The sequence below is a fragment of the Cryptotermes secundus genome, unplaced genomic scaffold (assembly GCF_002891405.2).
Source record: "Cryptotermes secundus unplaced genomic scaffold, Csec_1.0 scaffold391, whole genome shotgun sequence".
NCBI classification, from domain to species: domain Eukaryota; kingdom Metazoa; phylum Arthropoda; class Insecta; order Blattodea; family Kalotermitidae; genus Cryptotermes; species Cryptotermes secundus.
In genome coordinates, this window is record NW_019737394.1 from 324234 (window position 1) to 343121 (window position 18888).

The 18888-nt window shown below is 44.6% G+C and overlaps 1 protein-coding gene across 2 annotated transcripts in view; it reads right to left on the reverse strand.

Moving 5' to 3' along the window:
• LOC111870313 (receptor-type guanylate cyclase Gyc76C) overlaps nt 1-18888 on the reverse strand; it is a 263240-nt gene that overhangs the window by 92223 nt on the left and 152129 nt on the right. For both annotated transcript variants that reach the window (XM_023862486.2, XM_023862485.2), the window contains exons 2-3: nt 12174-12345; nt 10774-11034 (exon numbers count right to left, since the gene is read on the reverse strand). In XM_023862486.2, the coding sequence (XP_023718254.1) occupies nt 10774-11034; nt 12174-12314 (402 nt within the window). In that variant the 5' untranslated portion in view covers nt 12315-12345. The remainder of the gene's footprint in view (nt 1-10773; nt 11035-12173; nt 12346-18888) is intronic.

Sequence of the window (18888 nt, forward strand, 5' to 3'; positions counted from 1 at the left end):
ACGAACTTACGTGACACACGTGGTGGACAAGGCGACACTCGAACAGCGTTTTGTCCTAGCTCCCTCAAGTTTCAGGAACATAAACTGAGGGTGTTTGAGAACAGGGTACTGAGAACATCTGGACCGATGAGAGATGAAGTGACAGGAGGTCGGAGGAAAATGCATAATGAGGAGTTTCATAACTTGTACTCTTCGCCAAATATAATTCTAATGATCAGGGAGGATGAGATGGGGAGGGCATGTAGCATGAATGTGGCGAGAAGAGGAATGTATATAGGATATTGGTGGGAAAGCCAGAAGGAAACACACCACTAGGATGACCAAGACGTAGGTGGGTGGACAAAATTAAGATGGATCTTAGAGAGGCAGGATGGGATGGTATGGGCTGGATCGATTTGGCTCAAGATTGGGACCAGTGCAGGACTCTAGTGAACACGGCAATGAACATTCAAGTTCCATAAGATGTTGGGTAGTTTTTGAGCAGCTGTACAACTGGCGACTTCTCAAGAAGGTCTCAGCTCCATTATGTTAATTTAGTTTGTTAGTTTTACCCTTCCCATACGCATCCCTTATCACGGCTCCACAGGGTGGAAGTAGCCATTTCTTGAAGAAAGCAGTCTTCTGGGATTTGGCACCGTGTATATGTGGTATTAACCGACGTTTNTTTCTTACCCACGAACGTGCTTTCAAACCCAATACACAATTCTTATGTCTGCAAGTCGGTCATATTCTCGGTTAGCAATGCTCTGATAGCTTCAACATTATAGTTCCGAGTTCGATTCTGGACTCGCAGACACATCTGCAACGGCGTCACTGAACACCATGAACACTTCTGCTGTCTGTGAATGAGATGCTTTAATAGCATTCGCATTGAAACTGGGCTTCTCAACCTGTCTGCAAGCTTCTGTCAGGTGAGCGCCCTGATAAGACTTTGAAGCATGACTGTACATTATACAAATTTTGAACCCCTTGCGTCTGCATAATTAATTAATATTAGTAACGGGACTTTGGCCGATCACAGTAGCTCAAACGCTGGGGTCATGGGTTCAAATCCCATTAAAGGCATGCATACCTATGTAAGCGTTTATTCTGTTGCGCTGTGAGTATGCAGAGGCCTTACGACGGGCTGATCACTCATCCAAGGAGTCCTACAATATGTGTAAAAAAGATTACGAAACTGAAGAAGAGGCCAGGGCCCAACAAAGGGCTGTAGAGACACTGACGAATGAATGAACAGAACTTCATCCTCTTTCTGTTCGAAGATAATTTTATTTACATTATTAAAAATTACGGGTACTTCTGTAATAGGTTTTAGATCTCCATTTTAAATCTAGTGCGACGCAAAGAGTGAATATACGAAGCATGATGCGAGCAGAAAAGTTGCGGACCACTGCTTTAAAAGCTAATTCTCTTTTTTTTTGCTTGCACTCTATTATAGAGAGCTACAAAGATGAAATCCCTAAAAAAAAATCTGAGATAACTAAACGAGACATTGTCGGAAACAGCAACCGAACAAAGTCCTTTTATAATTCCAAGAACATATGAAGTTCGTGAAGTCACCTCAAGGAGCGCTACGAGCTTAAACAATCAAGATGGCGAGCCATGTAGAAAATGCGCAATGTTTTATGTAGTCTGTGGAAACAAAGCCCGCGAGCGTTACAGATTAAATCTATGTTTCTTCTCTTACAAAATAATTTTCAGAATTCTAAGGCATGATTCGTCAGAGAGTAGCACCATCGACACAGGTACAGTATGCAAAGCATGGAACGAGTTTATATGTAGTTCGGATGTGGTCACGGTTATCCGTGGAGCTCAAACTGAACATTTTAAAGGCTGACGGAGGGGGGCCTTATCGACGTATGTAACATAGTTTTTGTGTCTTCTTTAGCTTATAACAATTTTTTTAAAGTGTTCAATACGTTTGTAATAGTCCTGTATTCAGTCGCCATATTTACTGCGTTGTCATGGCCTTGGTCTCGTACACTTTTATTCCAGTCTCATCCAACAGTAATTTATGAAGAACTTGTGGTTCTAGTCCATCACCACCATAACTATTAAAGAACAATATGTCTTCTTCTCTCCGCATACTTTACAAATAACTCGGTGTGTGCAATATTTTCACGTGGATACAGTTCTTCCTTAACTCTCACAGACAACAAAATTTTCATTAATCGCTTGAAAGCCAGAAATAAGAATATGGATTTACCGCACACGTATTGCTTCCAGTAATGTGCCATGCACTTCATTCAGGAGGAAATTAAGAGGAGATTGAACTCGGGTAATGCTTGCTACCATTCAGTCCAGAACCATTTGTCTTCTCATCTGCTATCCAGAAACATAAAAATTAGAATATACAAAACTATAATTTTACCTGTGGTTCTGTATGGGTGCGAAACCTGGTCTCCGAAATTAAGGGAGGAACAGGGATTGAGATTGTTTGAGGATAATATTTGGATCGAAGAGAGATGAAGTGACGGGCGATTGGAAAAAAACTGCATAATGAGGAGCTTCATAACTTCCTCTCCTCACCAAACATGATTAGAATGATGATGTCAAGGCAGATGAGATGGGCAGGGCATGTAGCACGAATGCGGGCACAAGAATGTATATAGGGTATTGATGGGAAAGCCAGAAGGAAAGACACCACTAGGAAGACCAAGATGTAGATGGGTGAACAATGTTAAAATGGATCTTTGAGAGATGGGATAGGGTGATACGGATTGGATCGATCTAGCTAAGGATCGGGACCAGTGGAGGGTTCATTTGAACACGGTAATGAACCTTCAGGTTCCATAAAATTTTGGGACGTTCTTGAGTAGCTGCATAATTGGGCTCAGCTCCATGAAGTTAGTTAGTTAATGGGTGATGCACATTCAGAGACTTTAGATCAGGAGTTGACAGAACGTTTAAATTGCACTTAACGTCCTAATTATCCGACATCCATCGACGTTCGGTGCTCGACGCGGAAAAGAAAAGGTGCTGCTCGACATTTATATTGACGATAATTATGAATAACTTGCTCCTCTGATGAAAGCAAGAGATGGGACTCATTGTCACATGTTTGCACTCGCTATGGCTCAGGTGTACTCTTAAAAATAAGTAAAGCTATCCCTGTAACAGGCCGTGGAGGCCCATAGTGTGGTGAGATATTCAGGGTCCCACATTACCTAGACAATCGGATCATAGATGGCGGTGAGGATGCCAGCCTTACGCGCCGGCCGCGCTTTACTCTCCAGGAAAATTATTTAGTTATTTCCTGGTACTCATTTCTGTTAGAGGCTGAGTCGACCCCAGGACCATACTGAGTGCGGAAAGATTAGATCAACTGAAAAAATCCAATGACCTCATCGGGACTTGAACCCGCGATCTTCCGGCTTGTAGCATAGTGCCTCAACCAATTACGCTACCGCCTGCGGGTACGCGGGTTCAAAAACCCGGCGGAGGTCGTGGAATTTTTAAGGGCGGAAAAAATCAGGGAACAAGTCCTCCGGGAGGGACTTTAATCCGTGAGTCCCGTGTCGTAGATTTACGGCACGTAAATGAACCTCATGTCTGTAGGAGACCTCTGAGCTAAATTAAGCCTAAAAGTTTCCCGCCCAAGTAGTTTCCAATGCCTCCGGTAAATGGGGAAGTATTAGGTACCACTGCCAGAGGAGGGACGACCTCGCTGACAGAAAGGGACTGACTATTAACTGCCAAGTAGAGGGTAGAAACCTCGCTGGCAGAAAGGGGCTGATAGCGAGCACCAGTACCGGTAGGGGATGGAGACAGTAGAAATAAAAAGGGGGACGTACAATAGACTATCAGTCGCGTTGCATGGGGAAACCCACCCCCTCAATACTGAATACACCCAGACGATTGAATATTCGTCCGTGAAATCCACGGTGAAATACATCTGTTTCCTTGTCTATGGATCTGTACTGCAAACTGGAAGGAGAACAGACAGGAAAAATGTAAAGCAAATCAAAGCGGTTACTGGAGGAACGAGTTTTTGTTAAGTGAAGTCATCAGGAGACGCCATGTTGTCTGCAGTGACAAGTGTAATTTCTGTTTCTCGTATGCACTTACTGGAAATGCAGTACTCTCAATACAGAGAGAGAGAGAGAGAGACATGCACGAAGAGCGAACAACACTGTCTTCTGGGACGTGACGCAGTGTTTCGGCGGAAAGTACTGCTTCCATCTATAGAGCTCAAGAGTAAGCCAAAAAGTAGACAGCGTTGATCTTCCAAGTTACTCGCCTGGATTCCTTTTCGACCCGAAGATGAAGACAGTACGCTCCTCCGAAACACGGCGTCACATCCCGGAGGACAGCACTTCTCACGTCACCACTGTCGGAAGCCGGACTGCTGTGTGCCTGATAGCGCGTTTCGGACCACATATATAAAGATTTTCACAGATATGAAAGGTGAAATGAGGGGCGTTCCCATGGATCGGGCGAGTGACTCAGGCGCCATTTTAGAAAAGGAACCAAAAACCCGAAGTGGGGAAAAAATAGAAAACATAAAACAAAACAAACTCCGTGGTTTTAGTCCGCAAGCGAACTATACCGACCAAGCGACCGCCGCTTGTTGGTGAAGTTAGTGCCAACTTTAGCGGGTAGAGGGTGTCGCGTGGTCAGTGCAACGAATTATAAGAAGAAATAAACATGTAAATGTTATTTTCCTGGTTTCGAAGATACAGGAAACCCTCGTTAACCTGGTTACAGTTAATCCGGATCGAAATATGAAAAATACTGTTTACAGTCGAGTACACATTGTCACGTGTTGGGTGTATGTCACGCGACAAATAACTTCACGCCGTATTGGATATAGCGAATTTATTCCACATCGCCCTTACACTTACAAAATTCACAATTACACCTTTACTGCCATTTTCAGTATCACAAATACTTCTCCTGTAGTCATTGCTATTCACTCGATACAACTCGACTCGGCGACTGCTAGATTGCACCTGTCTGGTTACGCTCTCTCTCTAGTAACTATCTCCTGACGCATTCCAGCGTACCTTGTGAACCCTCAGCCGGACAGCGGAAAACCCACGTCGCTTCACTGTTGCGTAAACGCCGTGTTTACAGGCGTTGCTGGGAAACGATGCCGAGAGTTGTTTATTGCTGCGTAGTAACCGCAGTGTTCCCTGTTATGTCTCTGTGGGAAGTGCTGGTACGTCACCGCGGGGGAAGGGGAGGGAGTGTTGACTGGCCTGTTACCGTAGCAGCGAAAGTAGCTCCGATGCTGTTACGTCACCGCTGGCGGGGGGGGGCTCTGCATTGTGCAAATACGTCACAATATTGTGGCGTATTTGCTCTATTCAGGAACTGTTGAGCCACAGAGGTCTCGGGGCACGCGCGCAACGGGAGTTGCGGATTGGGTCGGCGCGTTGCTAGACGACAACTTTGTGAACGCTTGGACAGCGCAACAGGAAATTCGAGTGTCGTCACATATCTCCACTCATTCCGTCACTACGCAACGCTCGCGGGGTCGAATACCTTCACCGTGACCCTGCAAGTAGTAGGAGGTGACGAAAAGAGAAGTCTCAAACCTGAGACAGTAAAATATGGTCGCGAGTCCCAAGGGACTCGGACCCGAGAAACACTGCGCTGGCAAGGGCCAGCAGCATATACAAAAGACAGACCCGTTCTCTCGTCAGAGAGGGCGACCCACAAAAATAAGACCGTAACTGTCAAACGGTAATAATTAATATCTTCGACACCAAGACTTACTGACTGACTGACCGTTAATCGCAATGTGACTTTGACTTTGAACGCGTGATTAGAAGATCTTACGTGTGATAATTGGTGATAGTGGTGATAACTGAGAAGGCATTGTGTATTGGGTGTGTAATTCAGTGATAATTGTATAGTAGCTCCCTTGTTATACTGTAAATAAGTGAAGACTACTGAAGATAGCGTGAAGAGATTAGTATGTAGGATTTGTAAATTGTGTAAAGCCGCAACAGTGTTATAATCAATTGTAGTTACGACTTGTAGGTTGTTAATAAAACCAATTAACATTCCGAAAAGCGTCTTCAGTAGCCCAAACACGTCACAATACTTTAGTAAACACACATGGTATTTAGGAAGGCAGATGAGTCCACTTGCCTCTTCACAAAAAAGCTTCACAGTTTCTTCAAAATTGCATTTTTACGTTCAAAAACAAGTACAGATCCTGAGACTTCTATCGATGAATAAACGTGCCGTCTTTTCAGTTTTTAAATAAAGGCTCTACAGCAAAATTTTATTTATTTTCATCAGCGGTACTTACTTACTTACTTACTCATGGAGCTTAACCCTTCTGGAGGAGCCGCCAATTCTGCAGCTACTCAATAATTTCCCAGCATGTTATGGAACCCGAAGGTTCATTACCGTGTTCGCAAGAGCCCTCCAATGGTCCCTATCCTGAGTCGGATCTATCCAATCCATACCATCCCATCCTATCTCTCTAAGATCCATTCTAATACTGTCCACCCACCTACGCATTGGTTTTCCATGTGGTCTCTTTCTTTCTGGCTTTCCCACCAATATCCTATACGTATTCATCGTCTCCCCCATTCGTGCTACATGACCTGTCCACCTCATCCTCATTGACTTGATCATTCTAATTATACTTGGAGAAGAGTACAAGTTATAAAACTCCTCATTATGCATTTTTTTCCAACCTCCTATCACTTCATCTATCTTCGGTCCAAATATTTTCCTCAACACCCTGTTCTCAAACACCCTCAGTCTATGTTCCTCCCTTAATGTCAGAGACCAAGTTTCACGCCCATACAAAACCACAGTTTTGTATACTCGTATTCTAATTTTTATGTTTTTGGACAACAGACGAGAAGACAAAAGGTTCTGGACTGAACGGTAGCAAGCATTACCCGAGTTCAATCGCCTCTTAATTTCCTCCTGAATCAGGTTTTGATTTCTTATCGTCGTTCCTACATATCTGAACTGTGCCATGTTTTCAGAACGTCTGTTTTCTATCGTTATGTCATGATTTCGCCCTGCATTTTGGTGACGAGACACCAATATATACTGTGTTACTGCTAGAGCAACCTAGACCTACTTGCTTCAATTAAAGTTTGTTTTTCTTTATGGTATCTACATTATGACCCAGTAGATGCACATCATCGGCACAGACCAACAGCTGATGTGTCCCGTTTAATTTAGGTACCACCTGGTTTTCATGGACCTTCCTAATTGCATATTCTAAGGCAAAGTTGAAAAGCAGTGGCGATAAAGCATATCCTTGTTTTAGACCATTCTGGAGAGAAAATTTATCAGATGTTTACCTGTACGGGCTTTACTATATATTTCGTTTAAACACATTTTAATCAGCCTAAGTAGTTCCATGGGTATCCCAAACTTTATTACAATATTAAAGAATCTCCTTGTTTTAGACCATTCTGGATAGGAAATTTATCAGATAAATCTTTACCTACACGGACTTTACCATACGTTTCGTTTAAACACATTTTAATCAACCAACTAGTTTCATGGGTATCCCAAACTGTATTAGAATATTGTACAATATTTCCCTCCTAACTGAATCTTATTTCTTTAAGTCTACAAATAGCTGATGTACCATCTTATCGTACTCCCATTTTTTCTCCAATATCGGACGAATGCAAAAGATCTGATCTGTAGTTGATCTGTTACGTCGAAACCCACACTGATGGTCCCCAATAATTTCATCTATATATATGGACTTAACCTTGAAAGAAGGACACTGGACAACATTTTATATGAAGTTGATAGCAGTGATATCCCCCGATAATTTCTACAGTCAGTTTTATCACCTTTCGTGTAAACTGGTGCAATAATAGACTCCTTCCACTGAGCAGGCAATTTTTCCTCATGCCAAATAGAAGTAATTAGATTGTGGATCTTCGACCGTAACATTTCGCCTCCCGCTTGAATAAGTTCTGCCGGAATTTGATCACTGCCTGGCGATTTGTACCTTCATGTATTATAGGTGTTTCTTGTACTCTTGCAGATGGTTTGTGCTGTGCTTGGCTTGTACACCCTATCTGATGTTGGTACAGGTGTCTGGAGGTAGGGACTAGCTCTATCGACTGGGCCCAACTGAGCGGGTTTTACCTGAAGACGGAGGCAGAATCCAGTTGTTTTGAAATATAAACATGACGGTGATTTAGATAAAAAAACAGGGCAGTGAATAATTCAATTCAATTCTTTATTATTTATGTGCCAAGTCAACAGCCGTAAGGCCAATTACTGACTTAGCACAGTGAAGATGAAAGTAATGTCCAGAAACATATTTGTACTAATGTACCATTCGTCTCCAGGTAAAACCTACTCAGTTGGGCTCAATCGATAGAGCTAGTCCCTACCTCCGGTCGGAGACAATCCAGTCTCCAAAACGTTGTGCTAAAATATGTTTAAGATAAAACAGGACGATGAATAATGTCCAGAAACACAGTACAAGGTGTGTCCCAAAAGTCATGAAATATATTTCTTTCCCGCGCCCCTATTGGTCGGAGCGCGCTGGAACCGGTTGGGTTGTGGGGGGGGAGGCCTTTAGCTTTACAGCGAGCCAAAAGTCAGTCTGTTCGAGCATCGGAGGCGTCAGTATCGCTGATTTAGTGCACCTGTGTTTTGTGACCACGTCACGGCGCGCGATGGCGGATACTTTCGAACAACGTTGGGAGGTCAGGTTCTGCACAAAGCTCAACAAAAAAGCTGCCGAAACTCACGAACTGCTTAAGCAAGCCTACGGGGAGTCTTCTCTATCATATGTGCAAGTTACAAGGTGGGTGAAGAAGTTTAAGGAGGGCCAGGAAGGAGTGGAAGATGACCCCCGCTCTGGACGGCCATCAACAAGCCAAACCGATGAAAATTTGACTCATGTGCGTGATTTGTTGAATACTGACCGTCGAATGACTGTCCGGTTGTTAGCCGACACTCTGAACATTCCAAAAACCGTTGTGCATCGCATCTTTACGGACGAATTGAACATGCGAAAGGCGTGCGCTAAGCTGTTCCCCAAATTGTTGATGGACGAGCAAAAGGCCAATCGAGTGTTGATCGCGAGTGAATGGAAGGAACGTGTGGAAACTGAGCCTCGTTGAGAATGCACTCAAAGGACGCCATTTTGAAAGCATTCAGGCTATCCAAGCGGCCGTGACAACAGCTTTAAATGAGGTTCCCGTCGAGGCCTTTGAGGGGGCGTACCGGGCATGGGAGAGTCGGTGGAAAAAATGTGTAGATGCTCATGGACAGTACTTTGAAGAATATTAACACTTTGTACCGATATCATCAATAAATTTAAAAAATATATATATATATATATGTCATGACTTTTGGGACATACCTTGTATGTGTACTATTGTACCATGAATCTATGCCCTCGATCACCTTGGTCCGTCCAGACTAAAACCGAATATAAGAGAAATATACATAATATAGCCACACGGAGTCGTCTATTTACCCCAGACCTAGAAAATGACAACTCACGTAGCACTGCGAGACAACCCAAAACGCAATGTTATCGCATTATCTAGCCAAATAACAACACTAAATGTGGCAGCAGCAAGCCCAAACAAATATCACACCAAATAAACTCTCGTTACAACCTCCCCAAATGGGGGAAAAAAAATATTTATACCGTTGCAACAAGAAAGTCCCTTGCCCTCAATGGCTGGCGCGAAGAGTCCCAACACAGCCTGGAAATCCCTGTCGAAATAGAATTCAGCGACCTACTTCGCCCAACCACCGAAAAGCAAAGCATGTTCTCCTAAGTCACCCCACACCAATGGAGGTCATCCTTTCTAAACAAAGGAGGAAGGGGAAATCACGTGGCACATGGAATTACGAGATAACGGTAAACGAGTGACGACGACACGGTTGCCTCGTGGGGGGGGCATGAATGATGGGAGGATACCGGACCGAAATGGTCAAATCCTGAGCCATCCGAACATAAACATGGCTCAGCTTCACATTCCGGCCTCTTTGGTCCCGAGGAAACAGCCCCTTGTACGCACCGGACAGGAGGCTGCGTGAACCTCGAAGCCGGTCTGGATCCTGTGGAGAGGAGAACAATCTTCGTTCCTGCCAGAAATCGAGCCTAGATTCTTCGGCTGTCAAGTTCGTAGCCCGTTGGTAGTCCGACTAGCTTTCAGTTAACCCTTCAAAACCGAGTGGCAACTACAAGGGAGGGTCAGTAAATAGGTCACAAATGGAAACACGAAACATTTTCTCACGTGTTGGGTAGGTCACGCGACAAATAACTTCACGCCGTATTGGATATAGTCAATTTTTTCCACTCGCTCTCACAATTACGCAATTTACAATCTCACAATTAGTGACATCGGCAGTATCACAAATACTTCTCCTGTTTCCATTCACTCCGACGAATACTGGACTGCAACTGACTGGTTACTCGGCGACTTCACGATCCACACTGTGTCACTCCTAATCACACACTCTGCTCACATACTGCTCAGCCGGATTTTTATGCCGTTTCTTGTTGTCTCGTGTTACCAGCGGTGTCCCCTTGTTACGTTACAGTGGGAAGTGCTGTTACGTCACCGCGGGGGAGGGGGACGGAGTGTTGACTGGCCTGTTACCGTAGCAGCGGCAGTTGCTCCGATGTTGTTACGTCAACAACAACAACAACAAAACGGACAACAGAACGCTACCCTTCGGTAATACACTCCTCAAGTACGGTCCCCATTTTGACTACTAAAGCCAGCCTCTGAACATGCTCATGCTCATGTTGTCTCTCAGACCACTAAATTTAGCGTGCACTTCTGTCAGAGTACTTACATAACTGATCATGGGCACATTGCGGGACTGAGATACGATGGATTCGACGAAGCAGGATCCTTCGGGACCTATGAAAGCCGCCACGCCGTCACACAGCATCTCCGTGATGACCAGGGTCGCTCGAACACGATCCCCTTTCGTGTCGTTCCATCGCAAGACCAGCTCGATGTTCTTCAGGATGCTGGGATTGTTGTTCACTTGCTGCAGGGCCATGGACAGCGCCCCGGACACAGCCAGCCCCTGTCGGTCCTTGAGTGTGCCCTGCCAGCAGCACAAAACTCAAGTTACTGGCAGCTTTGCAAGTTGCAGCGAAGCCTGGTACAAAGCTACCAACATTTCTACCCTGAAGATGGAAGCAGCGTGCTCCTGCGAAATGACGTTAACTGTTTTATCAGACTACATAGGGTTACATCCCAGAAAAGAGCAATCTTCGTGTTGGAATTAAGGTTCTTAAGCCGGTAACTATGAAGATTACTGAGTACGGTCTTCTGAGTTGTAATGCCGTGTAGTTCAGAGGTAGCCTGATGTTCGAAGGCACGTACTGCCTCCAACTTCACGGTGACAGAATAACCCAAGTAAGATACAGGCGGCAAGCCCAGGCAAAATAAATAAACTCAGATTGCCAGCTACTTCTGGTAGTTTCTTGCTTGCTTACTCTTCGACCCTGAAGATGGGGGCGATATATCCCTCCCAAGATACGAGCTGTCTCCGAACCCAGGAGACTCAATACCTCAGTAATTTTCAGTCACTGGAGAGGTAATCACAATTTCATATATTGTGGGATTTACACTGCATGAATGTCATAACTATTACCACTGCTGCCACTACTGACATGATTACTGCCACTACCACTACTAAACCTTCTACTACTATACTCGTATTATTATCACTACTACTACTACTCTTAATCCTATTACTATTATATTACTGCTATTGCTACTACTACTACTGATAATACTACTGCTACTACTACGACTGCCACCATCCTTACTATCATTACTACTATTCTTACTAATACTACTGCCGCTACCACTACTAACACTACGATTCAATTTGTAAGAGGCCGCCTGGGATGATTTGTACTTTTTTTTTTGGGTGCTGCACAGTGAAAGTAGCGGTTATGTTTCTATTGTTGCTGTATAGTAATTACACTGCCAGATACTTTTGCGTTTTGGTATTGTTATGTTTCCGGGGGTTCTGTTATGTCCTGTTCATGGAATCTCGTGTAGTGGTACTGTTATTTTTCTGCGGTTTCTGCTATGTCCTAGTCATGTTCAAGGATGTGCTACTGCGGATGAAACTGCCATATGTTTCCTCATATGTCATGCGCTACCGAAACGCCGCCTGTGCATGTACCGTCTGAAACTGAAAAACGCTAAGGAAGAAAGCAATGTACTTACCGTCAAGGCGGCCAGATATCCAATCGTGAGGGTCTTCTTGGTGTCCTGCTGGTCCGCTGGTAGCCCGGGGCGACACATAAGCAGGACGAGCACGAGGTGACAGCTCAGCAACTCGGCCAGCCTGGGCGCCCCGGGGCGCATGGCCACCCGCCGGCTATGAGCCCTGCGCTACCTGCAACAAAGATGCACCCATGTTGGCTCTGAGATTCTTAGAGCGCTGCCCATGAAACCCTCTGTCTTCCGGGATATAACACCGTGTAAACAGCTGAAAGTTACCTGCTACCTGCTTCGTGCTAGTTTCTTGTTTGGCTTCTTCGATCCTGAAGATGGAGTCGGTATGGTCCTCCGAAACGTCGTTTGGCTTTAAACGGTATAAACAGCATTGTATCCCAAAACGCTTTACAAGTGTCCCGGTTCTCAGCCCTTTGCCGGACTGTTCTAGCGATATGACACTTTGCTCTTGCATGACTGACCGCTAATACAAATAGCGCCATTAAACATCCGCAAATTACAGCCATATTATACCGCCATAACTTTGTTTCCGAAGATATGTCATCCACATTCACTTCTCAGGAATGCAAATGGCAAAAATTGATCACACTTCCTCATCAAAATGTTATTTGCATTTCTTATTTCGTTTGTTAGGGAGGCTCCTAAAATATGTCGGCTAGTAAGTCGAAATATGTATATTATATAATCATATGATTATTTTAATGGGGGCACGCGGTAGCGTAGTTGGTTGAGGCACTATGTTTCAAGCCGGAAGATCATGGATTCGATTCCCGATGACGTTATTGGATTTTTCTGTTGACTAAATCCTTGCAGCCGCACTATGGCCCTGGGGGGCGACTCAGCCTCTAACAGATGAGTACTAGGAATCTTCCTGGAGGTAAAAGGCGGTTCGCGCGTAAGGCTCACCTCACTGCCATCTGTGAGCCGATTGTCTAGAAAATGCGGGAGTCTTGATGTCCCACAAACTTATGGGCTAGCGTTACCTTCTTTTATTTATTTCAGTGAAATTCAGTAATAATGTGATCTATTAAAATGTACTTTATTTTCATAAAACTATGTACGAATGTAAATAATACTTTGAGGTATGTAAGCTATTTTGAAGAAATATGTATGACCAATTCTTTTAAAAGTATGGCATCAAACTTCCATTACGAACATACTAATTCTCTGGAGCTGAGTAATTTTTCAGAAACTGCCAGTCGCTCAGCTTCTCAAGAATTTTCCATTTTATAGGACCCGAAGGTTCATTACCGAGTTCACAAGAGCCATCCATTGTTCTCTATTCTGAGCCAGACCAATCCAGTCCATACCACTTCATCCTGCTTCTATGAGGTATGGTAAAGTTGTCCCTGAATTTACTAATTAAGCACTACGTCATGAAGACGTATGGGGGCAGTGGATGAATAGATCCACGTTTTCTTAACCTCGGCACTAGTTGGGGGTGAGTGGTCAGCTTCAAGCCTCAACCGTCTTAACCCCGTTAACAATCGGATAGGGAGCTGGGTGGGCCCCACAGCTGGTCTGGACGAGATGGAGGAGTGAAAATTGTTGACCCCACCAGAACTTCAACTCCGACCCCTTCTGTTGTCAAGCCCGTAGCCAGTCGCTATGCCGAGTGCGCTACCCCGGATCTTCTGTTCCTATAAGATACATTCTAATATTAGCCTCCCATTTACGTCTATGTCTTATTAGTGGTCTCCTTCCTTCAATCTACCCATCTATGGCTCTACAGTCCTTTTGTTGGACCCTGACCGCTTTTTCAGTTTCTTAATCCCATACAGAGTCGGCAGGACTTCTTGGACGGGGGATCAGCTGGTCGCATGGCCGCTACATACACACAGGACAACACAAAACAGAATGAGTGCACACAGACATCCATGCCTTTAGTTGGATTCGAACCCACAATCCCAGCGTTCGAACGAGCGAAGACAGTTCATGCCCTAGACCGCGATGCCAATGTGATCGGCCTCTGTCCTTCTAGCTTGTGTAAAAATAATAAAACATGGCCACGGTGCGAAAACTCACGAACCACTACGGCCAAGGGCTCTTGTCGTGGTAGACATTGACTTGTGATGTTTATGCGGATTGCCTTTCTTAGGCGCACAGCCAGCAGACTGCAGACATCTGCAAAGGCTAATGACACTTAGTAAACACTGCGGGCCGAGCATTCTTTGTCACTGTAATGACAAATTACTTCGAAGAAATGCATACAAGGGGCGCGCCGCACACACCATTCAGGGCCAACACAATTCCGATTTAATAACTGGTATATATTGAGGGGCTCCGGTCACGGTAGCCGAGCGGTCTAAGGCATGTACTGTCTTCGCTCGCTTGGAAACCGGGATCGTGGGTTCGAATCCCACTCAGGCCATGGATGTTTACTTTGTGTGTGTGTGTTTTTTTTCTGTGTTTGTCTACAGGTAGAGGCCTTCCGACGTGCTGATCACCCGCCCAAGGAGTCCTACCGAATGTGTAAGATCAAGAAAAACCGAAGTGAACGGAGAAGTTAATGGAGGTAGGCCCAGGCCCACTGGGGCTGTAGTGCCAAGGGGAAAAATATATATATATACTGAGGATGTTTGAGAACAGGGTGTTGAGGAGAATATTTGGACCTAAGAGGGAAGAAGTGACAGGAGGTTGGAGAAAAATGCATAATGAGGAGCTTCATAGCTTGTACCCTTCTCCAAATATAATCAGAATGATGAAGTCAAGGATGAGATGTACTGGGAATGTAGCACGGATGTGGGTGCAGGAGGAATGCATATAGGATATTGGTGGGAAAGCCAGAAGACACCACAAGGAAGACCATGACGTAGGCGCGCGGATAATATTAAAATGGATTTTCGAGAGATAGGATAGGATAGTATGGACTGGATTGATTTGGCTCAGGATAGAAACCAGGGGAGGGCTCTTGTGAACACTGTAACCGTCTCAAAGAAACCAGCCTCCGGAGTTTTCGCGTCCGCCAGCAGAACAGGCGAAGTGCATGCCATGACTAGAGTGCCTTCTCTCATGGGATACTGGTTGCTTTGGTGACAGGGACGGGGAGTTATGGATTACATGATCACTTTAACACAAAGAACAGTATGTATTTCTGGTGACATGACACACGTAGATACGCGTACATCTGGAAAGTTATACTAATCCTTCACTAAATTGCCACATAGTCCTATTACTCTTCCGTCGACCACTATATTTCTTAATCAAATCCATCATCTCCTCCAAGTAGATCTCTCTCGCCGCAATTATCACTTTAAATTTTGTAGCTACCTTCACTAGACCACAGTTGTCGCTACATAACTCTCCAACTTTCTGTGTGACTGTCTAACCATGAACCTTATCTCACTCACTAACTAACGCCGCGCCATAGCTCAAGCGGTTAGTCGCTGGCTTCCCACTACGGCGGCCCGGGTTCGATTCCGGGTCTGGTAAAGTTGGATTTGTAGTGGACAAAATGGCGCTGGGGTGGGTTTTCTCCAAGTACTTCGGTTTCCCCTGCCAATCTTCATTCCACCAAATTCTCCATCATCATAATCACTCGGGGCAGGCTACAATAGGCCAACTAGTGGCCGCCGTGCCGAGTGGACCCAGTTGGACCCCCCCCTTAAGCGAATTAAAAAACTAACCAACCAACCAACCAACCAACCAACCAACCAACCAACCAACCAACCAACCAACCAACCAACTGTCCCTTTTCTTTCAGCCGAGAAGCCTTTTATAATGCCCAGGCAGTTCTACGTCACGGTCCCTAGGTGGTCATCATTTGGGAAGGGTAGCTGGATTCTAATAACAGGTGCCAGTCCAGCATTAAGCTTGGCAGGGAGATGTTTATTTTTAAACCTTGTTTTCATCTTTTAAGGTTTCCTGACATGCTTCAAGTATAGGACAAGTGCAAGTATGATAACATACCTACAGGTAGGTTCAGTCCGGTATCTAACCACTAAATCTTAGGACCCAGTTCCTCAAAATACCCTTCTTACGAAAATCACGACGGAAGGTAACATTGAATTCAAATTACGGGCTCTGACGACAATGGTATGGCCACAGAAATAATGCAAAGAGTACGATCTCGGTCTCCATGAAAAACATTATCGCTAAAAGCTGAAAGGGGGATTGTACAAAATGCAAACTAATGGCACTGGAAGAATCCATGCCTCAGGTATATCTCTCATCCTCGTTGGAACTACAGGCTAACTCGTCATAGCTACGGGAAGTACGGTTATAACACGGTAATGAACCTTCGGGTTCCATAAAATACTGGGAAGTTCTTGAGTGGGGGCACATTTGGCGTCTTCTCAAGAAGGGCTCAGCTCCATGACGTTAGTTCAATTAGTTAAAACAAAACTCGGCGTTTAAGGGTTAACACTTGTTACATAGAACCCTGTTTAGAAAAATTTTAAATAAATATACGGACCTCTGGGGTATCTATCATGTCATATCGCAGGGAATTTTCTGAAAATTAAGTAACCGAAACACACAGCTAGTTACATTTGTAAACGACGCTGCAAAGATAAGTATGGTGCCTTCGTCAACAAATTCTGCTTTCACTTTCCAACTTTATAAAATATTTTTTGTTCTTGTCCTTTTAAATATCTAGCTCGAACATATGAACCGTTTTCTGTGAAATCAGGCATAGGAATCTTAATAGTATGCATCCGGTTGTGTTAAAAATAAGGTATATAAATGCATATAAAAGTATGCAGCCTGCACAATATTCTGTATTTAAAAACAAATTAGGCACTATTGTATCAACATTTGTTTTTACTGACGCTACATGTTTCGACCCTTACACTGGGTCATCATCAGGCGTACAATGATACCAGTCTAAGCTGTTGAATTGCATCTAACTCTTCAATATGGATAGGCACAGGAATTTACGTATACCCTGATTAATCCTTTTTCGGTTTGTGCGTTTTCGTATGCGCATAATGAAATACACAAGCCTACAAACGAATGCGTGAGAACCTCCCACCTCGACACACACAAGGGCGCCGTTTCACTATGCGAAATACATGAGGCGTACTCGCTTGTACACTGGTCGTTTCTGAAGCAAACAGAAAGAGAGAGACACAGCCATATCGAGTGTTCTCTTTGCAAATGCGATCTGAGGTTCATTTCCGAACAAATTAAGATTATGTGGTAACATCCGTCGTTTCTCAGAATGATTTTGTCCACAAGACAAAACAAATTCAAAAGTTTTACATTGAACACTCCATATTCACGAGGGTTGCACTCCCGTACACTCACGTGGGCACTGAGGCCATAATCCAATGGAGAAAAAGGGACTGAAAAGGTAAATATAAGGAACATGGAAACAATCAGTAAATAATTTATTATATATTATAAAAAAATAGTAAAGCTGTCCCTGTAATAGGCCGTGGAGGCCCATAGGGCTGTGAGACGTCGAAGCTCCCACATTTTCTAGACAATCGGCTCTCAGATGGCGGTGAGGTTGTCAGCCTTACGCGCCGGCCGCCCATTTTCCTCAAGGCCATAGTGCGGCTGGAAGGCATTGGTCAATTGAAAAATCCAATTATCTCAACGAGAATCGAACCCGCGACCTTCCGGCTTGTAGCATAGTGTCTCAGCCAACTACGCTACCGACATTTACAAGGGGCACAGTCTTACGAAAAGTATCTGGATTTCTGTCACCAAAAGTGTTCCTTCAGCCTCCTGTCTAAGTTACTGGGACCGCACCCCAGAGGGACCCATTCAGCCTCCTGTCCATTATTTACTGAGACTCTCTCCCCCAGAGGGTCCCATTCAGATTACTGTACAAGTTACTGGGACCTCGCCCCAAAGGGACCCATTCAGCCTCTCAACAAGTGGCAGGAACGCGAAGCTGCCAACTCACTTTCAAGTGGTGGCAGGTGTCTTCATGTTGTAGTGCTTCGACACAGGGGCAACGTTTTTGCAAAGCAGATACGTAACAGACAGGAATCATAAAGACAGCAGATACAATCGGCCACTGAGTCTGGCGAAGTTGACTGGCAATACAATAGGAGCTCGCCGACACACGAGTGCACAGTCATCAGACATTCAACAGGAGCCAGCCGTCTCCGCGCGGGAATCGAAGTCGGTAGCCTCAAAGGTCAAAGGCTAAATCAAGAGCAGGAGCAACTGTAAAAACGCCAATTCCAAATGATCCCCAGACTTGACCGCCATTTGGTTCTCACAAAGCTAGCAGTCCCTGTACAGCATCAACAAATATCCTGTTAGGTGCGTGAAATAGGTGCCTCGGGTGTCAGCAAGCTGCGTGTACAGAAACAGCACGCACTCGCATTACCTGTGGCATAAACAAGCCATCGGGTGAAAGACCCAGTTCACAATGAGGCGACGGTTGTGGAGAAGTGGCTGGCGATTTTCTGAAGCCCGCTTATCACAATCAACCACGCCCAAACACTCTAACTATCAAAGATACAAGATAACCGTGTGCTTTTGCTGCCTTCCTGACTGAACGTTGTTCTGCTCTTAAGTACCGCAGACACACCACCACCTCTACAGTCCTTTTGATGGACCTTTGCCGCTTTTTTAGCTTATTAATCATCAGGGCCCGGATTACGATGACATGTCATATTTTTTTCCTTGTATCCTATGCGACGCTCTTAAATATATAAATCTCGGATACGAGCTGCTGGTTACAGAAATGTAAATTTTATAGGTAATTTTTTGTCATTTTTTGACATTTTTAGGTTTAAGGTCT